This window comes from Scyliorhinus torazame, chromosome 5 (assembly GCF_047496885.1).
Source record: "Scyliorhinus torazame isolate Kashiwa2021f chromosome 5, sScyTor2.1, whole genome shotgun sequence".
NCBI classification, from domain to species: domain Eukaryota; kingdom Metazoa; phylum Chordata; class Chondrichthyes; order Carcharhiniformes; family Scyliorhinidae; genus Scyliorhinus; species Scyliorhinus torazame.
Genome location: NC_092711.1, coordinates 248,724,983 through 248,741,786, shown reverse-complemented (window position 1 = coordinate 248,741,786; position 16,804 = coordinate 248,724,983). Strand labels below are relative to the sequence as shown.

The 16,804-nt window shown below is 46.4% G+C and overlaps 1 protein-coding gene across 2 annotated transcripts in view; it reads left to right on the top strand.

Annotated features, from left to right (window-relative positions):
- LOC140421025 (ecto-NOX disulfide-thiol exchanger 2-like) overlaps positions 1-16,804 on the top strand; it is a 347,774-nt gene that overhangs the window by 115,022 nt on the left and 215,948 nt on the right. For both annotated transcript variants that reach the window (XM_072505320.1, XM_072505318.1), the window contains exon 3: positions 9,125-9,212. In XM_072505320.1, coding sequence (XP_072361421.1) covers positions 9,173-9,212 — 40 coding nt within the window. In that variant the 5' untranslated portion in view covers positions 9,125-9,172. The remainder of the gene's footprint in view (positions 1-9,124; positions 9,213-16,804) is intronic.

The window sequence follows — 16,804 nt, the reverse complement described above, 5'->3', positions numbered from 1 at the left end:
ATGCTGTGTGACAGGACAACAACGCAATAGATTTAAATTTATTGTCACGTGTACCGAGGTGCAGTGAAAAGTATTGTTCTGAGTACAGTACAGTCGGATCGCTCCATACATGAATACATAGAACATACTATAAATACACAGCACAAATACATAAACCTAGACATCGGGTGCAGCATACAGAATACAGTGCTACAACTGTAAAGAAGATGCGTAGAAAGATCAGTTCAGTCCATAATGGGCCACTCAGGAGTCTGGTAACAGCTGGGAAGAAGTTTTTGAACCTGTTAGTAAGTGTTCTCAAACTTTTCTATCTTCTGCCCGATGGAAGAAGTTGGAAGAATGAATAACCCAGGTGGGAGAGGTCTTAGATTATGCTACCCGCTTTCCTAAGGCAGCGGGAGGTGTAGGCAGAGTCAATGAATGGGAGGCGGGCTCACGTGATGGACTGCTGTGTTCATGACTCTCTGTAGTTTCTTACGGTTTGGGGCCAAGTAGTTACCATACCAAACTGTGATGCAGCCAGATAGGATGCTTCCTATGATGCATCTATGAAAATTATGGACATGCCGAATTTCCTTAATTTTCTGAGGAAGTAAAGGCGTTTGGTCATAGTATTGACGTGGGGGAACCAGGACCGGTTGTTTTTGATGTTTACACTTCAGAATTTGAAGCTGCCAACCATCCTTGACTGGTTTAGCTCAGTGGGCTAGACACCTGGTTTGTGATGCAGAACAAGGCCAGCAGTCCGGTTCAATTCCCGTACCAGCTTACCCGAACAGGGGCCAGAATGTGGCGACTAGGGGCTTATCACAGCAACTTCATACTTGTGACAATAAAAGGTTATTATTATATTATTATTATCTCCACCTCGGCACCATTGATTCAGACAGGAGCATGTACGATACTTCGCTTCCTGAAGTTGATGTCCAGCTCCTTAGTTTTGCAAACATTGAGGGAGAAAATGTTGTCATTGCACCACTCCACTAGGTTCGTCATCTCCTTCCTGTATTCTGACTCATCGTTGTTTGAGTTCAGACTCCCTATGGTTGTATCATCAGCAAACTTAGATGGAGTTGGAGCTGAATTCCGCCACATGTCGTGTGTGTATAGAGTGTACAGTAGGGGGCTAAGTACACAACCTTGCGGGGCCCCGGTATTGAGGACTAACATGAAGGAGCTGTTTGTTGTTTATCCTTGCTTATTGTGGTCTATGGGTCAGGAGGTCGAGGATCCACATTTTGGAGTTTGGATATGAACGTGACTGGGGTTATGGTGTTGAAGGCAGAGCTGTAGTCAATGAACAGGAGTCTGATGTATGTGTTCTTGCTGTCGAGATGCTCCAGAGCTGAGTATAGGTCCAGGGAGATGGCATCTGCTATGGACTGGTTGTGGTGGTAGGCAAATTGTAGTGGATAAAGGCAATCAGAAAGGTTGGAGTTGATGTGTCTCATGTCTAACCTCTCGAAGCATTTCATAATAATAGATGAAATGAAATGAAAATGAAATGCTTATTGTCACAAGTATGTTTCAAATGAAGTCACTGTGAAAAGCCCCTAGTCGCCAGATTCCGGCGCCTGTTCGGAGAGGCTGGTACGGGAATTGAACCGTGCTGCTGGCCTGCCTTGGTCTGCTTTCAAAGCCAGCAACTTAGCCCTGTGCTAAACAGCCCCTGTAGCCCTATGCTAAACAGCCCCTGTGTCAGGGCCACCGGTCAGTAGTCATTGAGGCATGCAGCCTGGTGCGGTATGATAGTGGTCATCTTAAAGCAGGTGGGAACCTCGGAACAGAGTAGGCAAAGGTTAAAGATGTCTGCAAACACACCCTCCAGTTAGTCCATGCAGGATCTGAGTGCGCGACCGGGGACTCCATCAGGACCCGTTGTTTCATTATATCTTTGACAATTATTTACTTGAATAGCCCTATGTAGTTTCTAATTATTAGAGACATCATTAATAAAAGTAATGAAACTATAAAATTCCTTCACGGTACAGATTTATTCATTGAAAATCTCTTATTTTAAACTTGAATGCAGGTGAATTATCAATTTCAAATCAGATCTCACCTTTAGAATAGTGCAGGTGAGGCTCGCGTTTAGAAATTTCAGTGATACTTACGCTAGTTCTAGTTTTGTTATTTTGTTTTTGTATTTAGTCATTACTTCTGCTCCTCCTTGTTTATGTTAACTGCAGGAGTAATGTTGCTGGGATATTGGATACTAACCAGGGATCAATGTTACAATGTGCTTGTCTTTTTTTTCCACAATCCGTCGGATTTCATTCTCTTTTGTTGCATGATATGAAATTTGGCTAAAATATTCCATGTTTTGGTTCTCTCGTTTTAAAAAGCTTTAACAAATGGAGAATAAGATTGTAGCCATTCCCTTTTAAATGAATAGAAAATGAAGCTTCACCCTGTATCGTAAGATATTGAAAGCAGCAGGAATTCCAGCTAGAACCATTCGCATAAACTTCTCATTGATTTTCATTCTGCCATTGAAGCAAAGAACGCTCAAAGCTGTTGCTTGTCATTAAGTAATGAATGATTAAAGAAACTTAATCTATTTCTTTTCCATGCAATGTGCATCATGAAAATGAGTAAATTCAAGCAATAAAATGCATTTGTTTCACAAAGTCCTTCAATCTGTAAAATATAAGTGGAGCTTGTAAAAGCTTTTTTTTCAAGCTGTGCATTTTCTTGGCACTAGTGGTTATTGACCTGGTCCTGTACAAGTTGAGTATTTAAAACAAGAGGCTTATTGGACTATTTGTGGTTTACTGCTTACAAATGACAGAAATGGTGAAGCAAAAACGGCAGTGTTTCTTTGGACAGACTAAACATAAGAATGTTTGTGGTGCAGACAGTGTTGATAAAGATTTTCGAATTAAATTTGTTATCACCAAAACTAAACTGGTTTTGTCTTTCATATGTAGTAATTAACAGTTTTTGAATTCTAATTCTCTAATTTCAAAAACATAGGGTGCGATTTAGTGAAAATATTTCTAACTGCGGTAGCGAGCGGGAACTGCTGTGAGCTTCCTGACACTTGGCCTGGCAAAACCGTCACCACAATCCAACATTAATTGGTGCACTTAAGGAAGCTTCACGCTGCAAATCATGGCTCGGCAGCAGATTCGCCAGGATCGCACTTGCCAGCCCCCCGCTAACAAGGTAGGGCAGCCCATAAACTGCTCCTGCACAGCCAACTCCACGAAGCTCGCAGCCATGGCGCCGAGACGACCAGCCCCACGATTCGGGGATGTAGACCTGCGGAGGCTCCTCGAGGCCAAGAGGAATGTGCTGTTCCCCCGAGGGTCCTGGAGGGTAAGCCATAGGACAGCCAGTGCAGCCTTGGTGGCAGTGGCCATCAGTTCAGGCAGGGTCACCAGGAGGACCAGCACCAAGAGCCGCAAGAAGGTCAATGACCTACACGAGTGGCCACACGGGTGAGTTGACCCCAGAACCCCCCCCCCTCCAGCGGCATGTAAGCACAGTGGTTAGCACTGTTGCTTCACAGCGCCAGGGTCCCAGCTTCGATTCCCACCTTTGGGCACTGTCTGGGCGGAGTCTTCACGTTCTCCCCGTGTCTGCTTGCGTTTCCACCGGGCGCTCTGGCTTCCTCCCTCAAGCCCCGAAAGAAGTGCTGTTAAGTAATTTGGACATTTGAATTCTCCCTCCGTGTACCTGAACAGGCACCGGAATGTGCCAACTAGGGGCTTTCCGCAATAACTTCATTGCAGTGTTAATCTAAGCCGCCTTGTGACAATAAAGATTATTATTATTATGGGAATGTGTTTGGCACTGCCCAGCTCCGTGCCCTGGGCTGTCCACGCGACCCCTCCATACCTTGCCTGCTGGGTCCCAGTCAGATGCTGAGCCTCTGGGCCAGGTTAACCCGGAGCTGATGCAGACATTGGGGTGCGGCCATGATATTCAGAGAGGGATGTCAGCAACACTCCAGCAGATCCAAAACTGATTGGAGGAGTCCCAGAGGCTATGGACGCTGGAGATGGGGCCGGCAATGCGTGGCACCGAGGCCAACATTTCTGGGGTGGCAACTGCAGTGGAGAGCCTGGTGCACATGACATCAGCATTAGTGGAGGTGTACATGGCGTGGCTCAGTCAGCGACAGCCATGGCTGAGAGCCTTGGCAAAATGTCCGTCTCACTGGGGGACGTGAACCAGCACCAGTGGACCTTGATGAAGCACCGCAGGACATGTCCCAGTCTCAGATGGAAATTGCGGAGGTGCTGCAGAGCTTGTCCCAGTTGCTGGTGGGCATTGCTGAGGCTCTGCAGAGTATGTCCCAGTCACTGAAGAGCATCGCCGAGGGCGTCGACACCATGGTGAAGACATTGGGGAGCCGTCAGGGCTGGCAGGGGCAGATGATGCAGGGCAGCTGGGGCCCAGTCCAGCTGTCCCTCCATCCTGAGGTGAACCCCAGGGCCCTATGGGCACTGACCAAGATGGGGTGCTGGGTGCCAACCTGGCCCCACCCTATGGATTGGCGACGGTGGCCACCAGCTCCCCTAAGTTCTACCCCACTGACGACGCCGGGTCTCGCATTCAGCACCCGCAACAGGGTGACACGGCTATGCATGTGGTGCTGGCAAGTACGCCGGGGCCCTCTGGCCCCAGAGTCCCCATAGTATGCCCGCCAGGGGCATCAAAGGCGCCTGGACGTGTTAAGCAGCAGGCTGCCACCACCTCAGATGTGCATCCTGGGGAAACACCTAGCCGCAGCAGTAGACCAAGGAACGCTAAGCAACTCGAGGATCACTGCGAGAGCACTGGAGCGGGGGGGGTGGGGAAAGAGAGAGTGGTTTAGTTAGGGTGTATGGGGGGACTTCCGGTGACGGCGGGTGGGAGGCGGCCGCACAATGGAGAGCCCCCTCTCGGGAACGGCAATTTTGGGGCTTTAAGCCCGGTCCCAGGGACCGCGGAGGCGGCAGAAGAAGGGAGAAGGCACGGAGGAGGCACTGAGAAGACACAGGAGGGAAAAAAACCCCAAAGAAAAATGTCGAGGGTGAGCAGAAAAACGGCCGAAAAAAAACCAGCTGGAGGTCCGTCGGGGAGTGGAAAGGTCATCACGGGGTCACCAGGAAAAATGGAGGCTGGAGCACCAGGGAAGGCCGCACTGCTTATGGCTGAAGAAATAACCAAGGTGATGGCTGCGGAATTTGAAAAGCAGTTGGCGCAGATTGCAAAATGCATGGAGACGGTGAGGAAGGAGATGAGGGAGGCTTTGAGTGTGCTGGTGGAGGAGGCGGTTTCCCCGGTGAGGACGGAAGTGACGAGCGCAGTGGCGGAGGTGCGAGAGCAAGGGGAGGCACTGAAGGAAGTGGAGAAGACGTTATTGCAGCACGGTGATCAACTTGCCTCGATGGGGAAAGAGATGCGGAAGGTGATGGATACTAACAAGGATCTGCGAGGAAAAATGGAAGACCTGGAAAATAGATCCAGGCGACAGAACTTGAGGATTGTGGGGCTGCCCGAAGGAGTTGAAGTACCAAAGCCGACTGAGTATTTTGCCGCGATGCGAGGCAAAACTACTGGGGGAGGGGGAGGACCCCTCCCGATATGAACTGGATCGAGCTCATCGGTCGTGGAGGCCTGTACCAAAGGCGAGTGAGCCGCCAAGGGCAGTGACTCTGTGCTTCCGTAGGTACAGGGTGAAGGAGAAGGTCCTGAGCTGGGCCAAGCAGAAGCAGGTGGTGCAGTGGGCTGGAGCTGGTATACGTGTATACCAGGACTTTACGGTGGAGCTGGCAAGGAGGCGGGCTGCCTTCAACTGGGTGAAGAGGGCACTGTACATTAGCAAGGTGCGGTGTGGCATTGTATATCCAGCGAAGCTGAGGGTGACTTACAAGCTCAGGGACTTTTATTTTGGAACGGCGGAAGCAGTGGAAGAGTTTGCGAAAGCAGAAGGACTGTGGCAGAACTGACAAACTGAGGAATGGCCATGTGCCGATGTAACCTCATGACTATTTTCTTCTTTTTTGTATCACTGCGCGCGGGTGTAGAGATTAAAGGAGCCAAGGTGGTATACATTTGGACGAGGGAAGGGACGGGACTTTCACTCGAAATGAGAGTTCTTTGGGGTGTAGGTGGATAGGTGGGGTTTGTGTGCTAAAAGGGGATCTTTGGGCTTTCCTGGGGCCGGGCAAGTGGGAAGGTGGCCTCCACGCTGGCCGGTGTGTGCTGGCCAGTGAACGGGAGTGAGGTGGGGGAGGGGCTGCGGCCATCGGAGCCTGGCAGAACAGGGTCCGAGTGGTCTAGCCGGGGTGGAACGTTGAGGGGGAAGGAACCTAGCGTAGGGGGAGGAGCTTTACAAGAGGCAGTGGACGGGAGGAGCTGGAGACCTGGGGTGGGGGGGTGGGAGCTGTGTAAGATTAAGGGTGACTACGGGTAATCCCTGATTTATTTTTGTCATTTGTTTATGTAAATATGCGGGTTGTGGTTTGGGGGTTGGTGGGTAGATGGGATCGTTGTTGTTATTATGGGGACTGACATATCTTGCTGATTATTGTTTATCGTTGATGGATGTAAATGTGGGAGAAAATGTGAAAATGGAGGAGAATAAAATTTTTTTTTAAAGAAAGTTAGGGGGTATGAGGGGGTGGAAGGGAAGTGTATCGGGGGGGGTGAAGGGGTTGGGAGAGTGGGGCGCCATCATCGGGAGAGCGGGGCAGTGGTGGACACTTGTGCATGATGCATTGAAAAACGTTGTTTGTGCTGGTTAGCACAATGGGCTAAACAGCTGGCTTGTAATGCAGAACAATGCCAGCAACACGGGTTCAATTCCCAAACCAGCCTCCCCGAACAGGTGCCGGAATGTAGCGACTCGGGGCTTTTCACAGTAACTTAATTGAAGCCTACTTGTGACAATAAGTTGTTACTATTATTATTATTAATAATAAAGTATTGGCCAGGGAACCTGGGAGAATGCCCCTGCTCTTATTTGAAATGGGGCCTCAGTTTAATGTCTCACTGGAAAGCTGACACTTCAATACTCTGCAGTGTTCCCGAAGTGCTGTGCTGGAGTATAAGCCTGGATTATATGGTAAAATATTTAAACCAACAATTTTCTTTTCCGGTGACGATTTTATTAACTTTGACATTGTGATCTAGCACCAAAAAAAATGTAAGTTTATTAAATTCGGTTTCGCAATGCATTGTGCCAATATTTGATCTCTCATCTCTGGATTGTTAATCGAGTAACATGCCCACTACCTTCCCATGTCTTTGAGGACTAATAAGTGTGGAGGGGCCTTTGCTGGACTAAAAAAAACTAATGCAAGGATGGAAAACTGTCATTTCATATTTTGACTTCAAAGGGAAATCGTCCAAGTTAATTACATCCTGAAAGGATCATTTTTGGGTTTGGGAATGCTGGAAGCATTCTGCCGTGCACCTTTGTGAAAATGAGATCCTTAAAAAAAGGGACTCAAATTGCCATTGATCCCATTAGAACCATCAGTTCTCAACCTACACAGCGGACGGGATTCTCCGACCCACCGCCGAAATTGTGCTCGGTGCTGGGGCGGAGAATTACCCAAAATAGGCTCCCATACTGGCACGTGATTCACCGCCGACCGGAGAATCGCCGCCAGTCGCACGTGCGTGATCAACGAGGTGCAGGTTGGGGGCGATTCTCAGCGCTCGGCAGGCCGAATACCCGCTGAGTTCCGCCAAGTCCCGCCGGCGTGGTTCACATGTGGTCACACCCGGCGGGGCCTCGGCGTTCTGGCTGCTGGAACCATCCTGGTTGGGGGATCGGGGGGGTGGCCTCCACGGTGGCCAGGCCCGCGATCGGTTGGGGGGGGGGGGGGGGTGTGTGGCTGCTATGTTCCTCTGCGCCAGATCCCTGTAGGGCACCGCCATGTTGCGCGGGGGCCGTGCGCGCTTATGCGGGCATAACTGCAGGGCCCCACCGGCAGCCGGAGCTGCGAGACGTACGCCGGGGTCCTGCTAGCTCCCTTGAAAACGGAGAATCACCCCGGACTTTCTAGGAAAAAGTCCGGAGTGATTCCCGCCTGTTTTCCAGCGGGCGCGGGGACTTAGTCCCCAGAAGGGAGAATTCCGCCCAGCATCTTTGCCTGGCATTCCCAAACCTTCTGCGGACCTGGTGTCTTCCTCAAATATTCCCATTATTATTTTGCCCATTGTCAGCTGATTCCACGGCTGAGTTGCACAATCTTCTTGAACCACTTCAGCACAAAGAAGGAAATACTGAAAATGAAGAAACATAATTTGTGAAGATAACCAATATATAATTGTTTCAGGTATGCATTCTTATCATCAAAATTGAAGAATTGAACAAACATTTTTAATTAAAAAAACTTTATTAAACCAGGTACCAGAACCAAAAAAATCATAAACATCACAGCAGCTCTTGTGCCTTAATATTTGAAATTAATTTGTTTTAATGTAACCCGTTCACAAATGTTCAGATTCTAACGTTATAATCTGAACTCGTTATCTTTTGTATGTCTGCCTAACTCTCAGTTGAAAATGAATTTTTCTATTCGCAATTTGGACAATCAAAATTATTCCTCCAGGAAGAAAGAGATGTGACAAAGCTGTTTAAACTGCAGGTGAGCTGCTCTGACCAGCAATTTAAACAACTGATCAATACACTGTAAAGACCCTTCGTATTGCTGAAGATATATACTATGCATCAAATATTAACAATATTGAAGGTGATGGAATTTTTAAAATCCATGCAGCTGATTTTGAGCTTCTGTATTTCTGAAATTGAAACTCTCACCATAGCTCTGCTCACCATTTACCATTGCTTTACAATACACTCTTCTACAAACCTCGACAAATGAGTTTGGGGATTGTTTTATTAACCACAGCTGAAGGGTAACCTAACTGAGCTGTTCAGGATTATGAATGGTTTTTGGTAGGTTAAAAAGTGTATGATTATTATTATTAATCGGGAACATAGTGGCCCATAATCTATTGCCAAAATAATAGTATATGAGAGGAAATTTCAAAATTTGTGTAAAATAGGTAAATTGATAATTTACAAAATGCAACTTTGAGAATTAGAAAAGATGCATTCCAACATGTATCTTCAAACTATGAATTTTATTGATTGATTTGTTTTTCTTTTAAACAGGAAACTCATTGATAATTGTCTGAAAAGAGGAGACCACTTGAATTATCAATGGAACAATTTTTTGACGATAGGTGCCGCCGAATACCTGGTAAATATCTTTCATTGCTCAGTACATGCAGATTAGGCTGCACAGAAAACTTTGCAAATAACATGCACTTCCCAATCAATCTTTATTTCATGTATTATGATTAAGTGATGCTTTTATAAATTAACATTTAACATTGAAAATGGACTTTAACATGGAAGCGCTCTGTTTAACACAATGCTGTATGTTATAAGCACAATATGCAGATAATAATATAATCTTCAATAGTGTCACAAATAGGCTTACATTAACACTGCAATGAAGTTACTGTAAAAGTTCCCTGTTTGCTGGAAGTCTGAAATAAAAACTCAAAATGCTGGAAATACTCGGTGGATAGTATCCCTCTGAAAAAAGAAGCAGTTGATGCTTCGGATCGATGACCTTTCAATAGAACTGGAAGATGTTAGTGAGATGACAGGTTTGAAGTAAACAAAGTCAGGGAAAGATGGGGGAAGGGACAGAAGTCGAAAATCAAAAGGGAAGATCTATGATCGGGTGGAAGGTAAGAGTGGTCAAATGGCAAAAAGGGTGATTTTGCAAGGAAAAAGGTAATAAGACAAAGAAAGAAACAACAGAAAGATCTGAGTAATGTGACAAATGCAGGATATTAGATATATTGGATTATAGACATTTAAGGGTTAAAAGCCTCGGTGTGCTTGACTGCAGTAGTCATGTTTTTAAAATAATCTTGTTTTGCAAGACCAGAAAGCTTTTAGAAGCCAGAGTTGAAATTGACCATTGCAAAAGTCTGGACGAATGCAAAGATGTTTGACGAGGGGGGAGTCCCTGGGAAGTTGATGTGTTTTCAGCCAAGGGAGTTGATGGGTGTGATTTACTGCAGCACATGCGCTGTCATGCCACCCTGTTCAGATGCTCACTTCGAGCTGCACCATTTTCAGGGGGGTGGGGGGCTGATGGCCCCACTCTGTAGGGTGGCTCCGTGTTGGCACCCAGCGCCCCATCTTGGTCGGTGCTGCATAGAGGTCTGGGGTTCACCTTGGGACGGAGGGGCCACATAGTGCTCTGGGGTTCACCTTGTGACAGAGGGCAGTTGTAATACGCCCCGGCTGCCCTGCATCATCTGGCTCTGTCAGCACTGGCTGCTCCCTAATGTCTGCAGCATGGTGCTGACACCCTTGGCGATACTCCTCCGTGACTGGGAGACGTCCTCCAGTGACCGGGACATGCTCTGGTGCACCTTGGCTATGCCAACTTGAGACTGGGACATGCTTCACTGCGCCTCATCAAGGACCGCCTGGTACTAGGTCATATTCCTCAGCTACTGGATCATGCTGTTGAGGAGATCAACCATGTCCGTCACCGACTGAGCCTTGGACACCTCCAATCATGCTGCTGACATTGTGCACCAGTGTCTCCACTGCGTTCGCTACCATAGCAGTGTTTGCCTCAGTGCTGCGCATTGCCAGCATCTCCTGCGTCAGTAGCCTCTGGGATTCCTCCATGCAGCTGTGGACCGGCTGGCGTGTCGGTGACATCCCCATTTGAATTTCATGGCTGCATCCTAGCATCAGCTTCAAGATAGCATGGTCCAGAGGCTCAGCATATGCCAGGGACCCAACTGGGTCCTGTGATCCAGCTGTGTGGTGCTCATCGGAAAGTGCCTGTCTACTATATTCACCTACCGAGGTATGAGTCTCTGCGCAGGGGAAGGGTGGCGGTGACAGCTGGGATGGGGACAAGGTGGTGTCCTCGGAGCTCTCCGATGTGTTCTCATGGGATGCGGGGGGGGGGGGGGGGGGGGGGGGGAAGAGGGGAGAGACCACCCCGGGCGGCCGGGCAGCGTTTGATGAGGATCCTGCGAGAGAATGGACATGGTCAGTGGGAGGGATAGGTCAGTCTGTAAGGCAATAACAACTCACGTGTGACAGGTCATCTAGGTGGGGGCTGGTGAATCCTCATCTCTGCGCTGCGCTGGTTATGTTGGTTCACGATCTAGCCTCGGCCACCCCAGTAACGTCCAGGGCCCATTCTTCATAGGGGGTGAAGACTCATATGTCCAGCACCCCGCTGCCCGTCTGGGCCCCCTCTCGCCTGTTGTGGGCCAGCTTCTCCTGTGGGGCTACAGAGGAGGCATCGTGAGCTGCACGCATCTTTCATCGCGGGGGTGGTTTTCGGTGGAGGGGGGCGATGGGCCGTATGGGGGAGGATGGGGAGGAATGGGGGAATATGGAGTAATGGGGTGGGATGGGGACTGAGGCTTACGGGGGTGTTTAGTATGAGGGGGATGGGGTGGCATGGGTAGCACTGCTCGTCATGGATGGACCGGGTCACAGAACGGAGCTGGGTGGGGGCTGTACCAGGTGCATTCTTGGGAAGGTGGGGAGGGGGTCCAGTGCTAAACCACCCATGAGGCCCAGTGGAGGTCATTGGCCGTCTTGCAGCACTGGGTACCAATCCTCCTCGTCATGCTCCCCAAGTTTTCGACCGCTGACACTTAGTCCCAGGTGGCTCTGGCTGCCCTGTGGCTGACCCTTCTGGGCCCTCGGGGAACAGGACCTCACTTCTCGCCTCCACTGCATCCAGCAGTCTTTCCATGTCAGTGTCACCAAACTGTGGGGTTGGTCTCCTTGGAGGCATGGCTGCGAGCTGAATGGATTTGGTTGTGCAGGAAAGTTTTAAGTGTTGCTGTCACTTGTTAGCAGGAGGCTGGCGAATGCAGTCCCTTTAATCAGCAGGCGAACCATGATTTGCATCGAATCCTGTGGGACCTCGTTAAATGAACCAATTAACGTTTTATAGCGATGATGGCCTCGCAGGTCAAGTGTTGGGAAGTTCGCAGCATTTCTCGCTCGTTACCACACTTCGAAGTATTTTGGTGAAATCACATCCATCCAAAATGTCCTCCATTTAAGACTGAGAGGAGAAGATTTATTTCTATGAGGTACATGAATCTTTGGAACTCTTTTCACCAGAGAGTGGTTGGAGGTTGTAGAGATCTACCATGCGGATCTAGTGGCACTTGCGAACACTGAAACTCAGTAGAAATTTGAGTTAACACTTCTCGGGTGCAAATAAGAATTGTTTTATTGACTCCATTGAGAATCACTTAAATCTTATTCTCTAATAAGTCCAGCTAGCAAAAGGACTCAAAGAGAAGCAATTTGTAGACAATATAACTTTTGAATAATACAGAAATTATTTTCTTGCTTATGGCAAAACAGCTTGCATTTACTTCAAGAGTCAGAGTTGGAAAGTGAAAGTATGAAAGATGGAGAGACAGCGAGTAAGTTAGATCAAAGTATAGATGATTCATGAATGAAAAATGGCCGTACGATCTAACATGGTTATACTAAATCATAGTATAGTCTTTAGCCATCTATCTACACCCCTATGTAAACCTAATTGGTTTGGGTTAGAATCAAATAAGTTTGATTTGACGGTTAGCTGTGTGTCTTTAATGTGCAACATTAACTTGAAATGTTTCATAAATGAATTCTTATATGTGTTATGGAATGCAATTTGGTGCCGTTATCGCAAACGGCTTGAACTGGATTCTTGCTGACTTGACTGTTAGGACAGTGGCTCCTTTAGGTTACTGTACCATTGCTGTGTTGTTGTCATGGAGCTGCCTTGTCCTTGGTCTGGTTAGTGTCATATATCTTACAAATGTATTTGTTAGCTGAATAAGAATGCTGTTTTAATCTATAATGAATTATGCTGTTTCTGTGTTCTTTTGAAGCTATGTTTTGAAATGAATTATGCTGAATATGTGTTTTGAAATGACCTGAGGTTATGAGTGAGTTTTAAAATGGGTATTTAATAGACATGGGGCTTAATGCTAAATAGCTATCTTTTACCTATCATTTCTATCTATTTTACCTATCAGGTGTGTTAGAAAATAGCTGGCTTCTACAGAGGCATGGTTGTTGAATATTTTTTAAGCATAGGTAGATAGATTTTTGAATAACAAGGGAGTCAACCGATAGCACGGTTATACTGAATGTGGAGCTACAATCAGGACAACCATCATTTTATTGAATGGCAGAGCAAGCTCGATGGACCAAATGGCCTACACCTGCCACTTGTTCCTTTGTTCGTGTGTCTCCCCGACATACAGAAGATCAAATCGTGGGCAACGGGTATAGTATACTAAATTTTAATAAGCACAAGTAAATCATTGTTGAGATCCTGGATTGTGGGAAGGGAGGAAGTGAAAGCAGACATTGCATCTCATACGCTTACACGGGGAGATGCCATGGGGTGAAAAGTTGGGATGCTGGAGGGACAATCACTTCAGACCCCTGAGAGCGGAGAGATAATGCATTTAGTGATGGCATCACGCTGCAGTTGATGGACTTGGCAGAGGCTGACCCATTGAAATTTGGAAGTTGAGGACAGGGAAACCCTTATTATGGCCCTGGGATGGAGTGAGAACAGAAAGCATTCCTGAAGGAAAGATGGTAGCGAATTAAACACTAATATAAAGCAAAATGCCCTGGAAGTTTGAATTCTGAAAAGCTGGAAATGCTCAGATAGTCGGGCAATATCTGTGGAGAGGGAAATGGATCATTTCCAGTAATGGCCTTTCATCAGACTGGAAAAGTTAACCAGTTTTAGGGAAATCCAGAGGAGGGGAAGGGAGGAGAAGAAAAACAAAAAGACAGGTCTTATGAGTCTTTCCTACCTCTGATACAATGGTTGCCAGAAGGGCAAAGGAAGAGTGGGAGAGGAGATGGCAAGGTTGGCACTAAAAGCTATTATCCCCTATATGCTTTCTTAAAAATAGCAGTGGCAAATACCTTTCCCACCATCTACCTATCCAACAGGAGAGAAGAAAAAGATTTACAAGCATCGATGAAAAAGTTAAATCTCTAGTGAGTGAGAAGCAGGTGAGACAGACACAAAGTGGCACCTAAGAAAAGAAGCACTATGCAGTGTCACAATTGCCGTACATACCAATAACTTTAAAGAAAAGATGAACTTCCCAGTTACAGATAGATATATTCATTGACAAGATTTCACATTTTATGACTTTTACTGTAACAAATTAACTAAAGCCAACATAAATCGAACATTACTTAACAGGCAATTAATACGCTGAACTAAAGAAAATTAACTAGCACAATCAAAATAGGTCTTGGAACTCCTTTTGCTGTGCATTACACTTCTGGCCAAAATGGCAGCTATACAATATTGCAAGACCCAGTCCCAAGATACTGCCAGTTTTCCTACAGGATCACCTGTCACATCATGTTAAATTTTCAGTGCCCTTTGATAATCATCCCATTCAGCCTGAGCACTTCAGAACCAACTGCCAGGTCCACTTTAGCCACTCCTTTATCCTTATTTTCAAAGTCCTCTCTGCTCTGACATCGTGTTTTCGAGCAGAAAACCAGCTCTCACCACCACCTTGCATGGCTGCTAACCCAAACACCGTCTTTCCGTGCCTTTCACAGAAGTGGCATTTTCTCTCTCCCTCTCTCTCTCTCTCTATGTCTCCAGGAAGCTACTGTCTCTTTTCTGTCAAAGTCTGAAAATGTTCACTTGATTTTCAGTAGTAGGTTTGGGTTTAATTTCCTTGACAACCAAATCACGTGGCCTGCCTTCAGGCAGAGGTTCAGTACGGTCACCCCACCCCCCTACCCCACCCCAACCCAAACGTTCTGTTTCATTTTCAGATAAAGAATTCTTATAAAGCCCTGCATTCATAACGGAGGACAGCAGAGTGATAAAATAAACAATGTTTTCTAATTTATTGTGTGCTATTATGAACCCAACTCATGTTACTACTGGACAGTTGGGTCCCAGAGTAGAATCCGGCTTGATGGATCGTAACTTTTTATTTTTTATTTTGTGTTGGCAGTGCAAACCTGTGGCACTGCCGGACATGTATGTCCCTCTCCCCTCAGGCTATATTTAACTTTGCAACCCCAGAGTGATCTCCTTGCCAAACCTGATTTTTAAATGCTGTTGTGAATCTCGCCAACATGATGGAATGTTTGATAATTCAGTGAGAGGGATCATGTGGGGGTTGGGGCTACATAGTCATATTAAAATGTATTCAAATGCATTAGAATGAGGTTCTCGCTATTTGTGGGCATGAACCTCATGATATTTCTGGTGAGGAGAAAAACAGGGAAAAGCAATCTTTCCAGAGAGAATCGCGTATCCCGATTTCTCTCCGGAGAGAATTGCATGTCTCTATTCTCTACGGACTTTCTGTCTGTGTCGCCGTTCTCGCTGGCGAAATCAGGCTCACAATTATCACTCCTCTGTGCAAAGCTATGGACTAGCTTTTAATTTTTTTTCATGCTCTCAACTTTCTATCATCACTTATGTCACAAGTTAACTCGGGCCACTTGTTTACTTTGCAGAGTCATCTTTCTTTTGCAAGTTGTTCATACCTAATGTTAAAAATGGTCCCACTGCCTTTCAAAAAGATTGTGATTCCTCAGTTCGATATGGGATTGTTTTATCTGAACTTATAATTCCTTGTTATAATTAAATCACATTTTGATTATATAAAATATTGCTTACTCTTTGAGAATGTGTGTTCACATGGACCGCATTGTGGGATCAGCATGCACTGTTCAATTCTGCTGATCAGGTTGCTTTGTGAAGCCAGCCAAGTCAGCATGGATTTCAAAATGTTGCTTGACCGACCTTGTTGAATTTTGAGGCATTAATGGTAATGTAGTCAATGTAACTTATCTGGATTTTGAAAGGGCTTTCGATAAGATGCCCCATAATAGGCTGATGAATAGGTTGCCGTGGGGCAGAACGGTAGCATTGTGGATAGCACAATTGTTTCACAGCTCCAGGGTCCCAGTTCGATTCCGGCTTGGGTCACTGTCTGTGCGGAGTCTGTACATCCTCCCCGTGTGTGCATGGGTTTCCTCCGGGTGCGACGGTTTCCTCCCACAGTCCAAAGATATGCAGGTTAGGTGAATTGGCCATGATAAATTGCCGTTAGTGTCTAAAATTGTCCTTAGTGTTGGGTGGGGTTACTGGGTTATGGGGATAGGGTGGAGGTGCGGACCTTTGGTAGGGTGCTCTTTCCAAGAGCTGGTGCAGACTCGATGGGCCAAATGGCCTCCTTCTGCACTAAGTTCTATGGTCTATGGAATAAGGTCAGTGAATATGAAATCCAGGACAAGTGGCAAAATTGACTTCAGGCTGTCTTTGAGACAGAACACATCGAGTGGGGAAAAAAGGCTTGGTACTCAAAATGGAAGAAGATGGGATGTGGTGTTACACGCGAATAGTGCGGAAACCATTGCAGATCATAATTTGTATTAATACTCTGGAATCAAAGCGCAAGCACAATTTATAAATTTGCGGATAATGCTAAATTTGGGGGAGCAGTCAATATGGAAGAGGACTGCAGCAAATTACAGAACATTAATAAATTTACAAAATGGACAAATAATTTACAGTGAACTTCAACACAAATAAATGTGAGGTAGTACATTTTAGTGTTAAGTGTAATGAGGTCACTTATTTGGAAGGTGTAAGTATGATGGGGTAGAGGAACAAAATTCCACCCAAAATAGCGCAAAGAGAACAAAATGTGCTTTTGTCTATATGTTAATGTGCACAAACATGAGGAGCTGAATAGCTACCTTCAGTGGTGC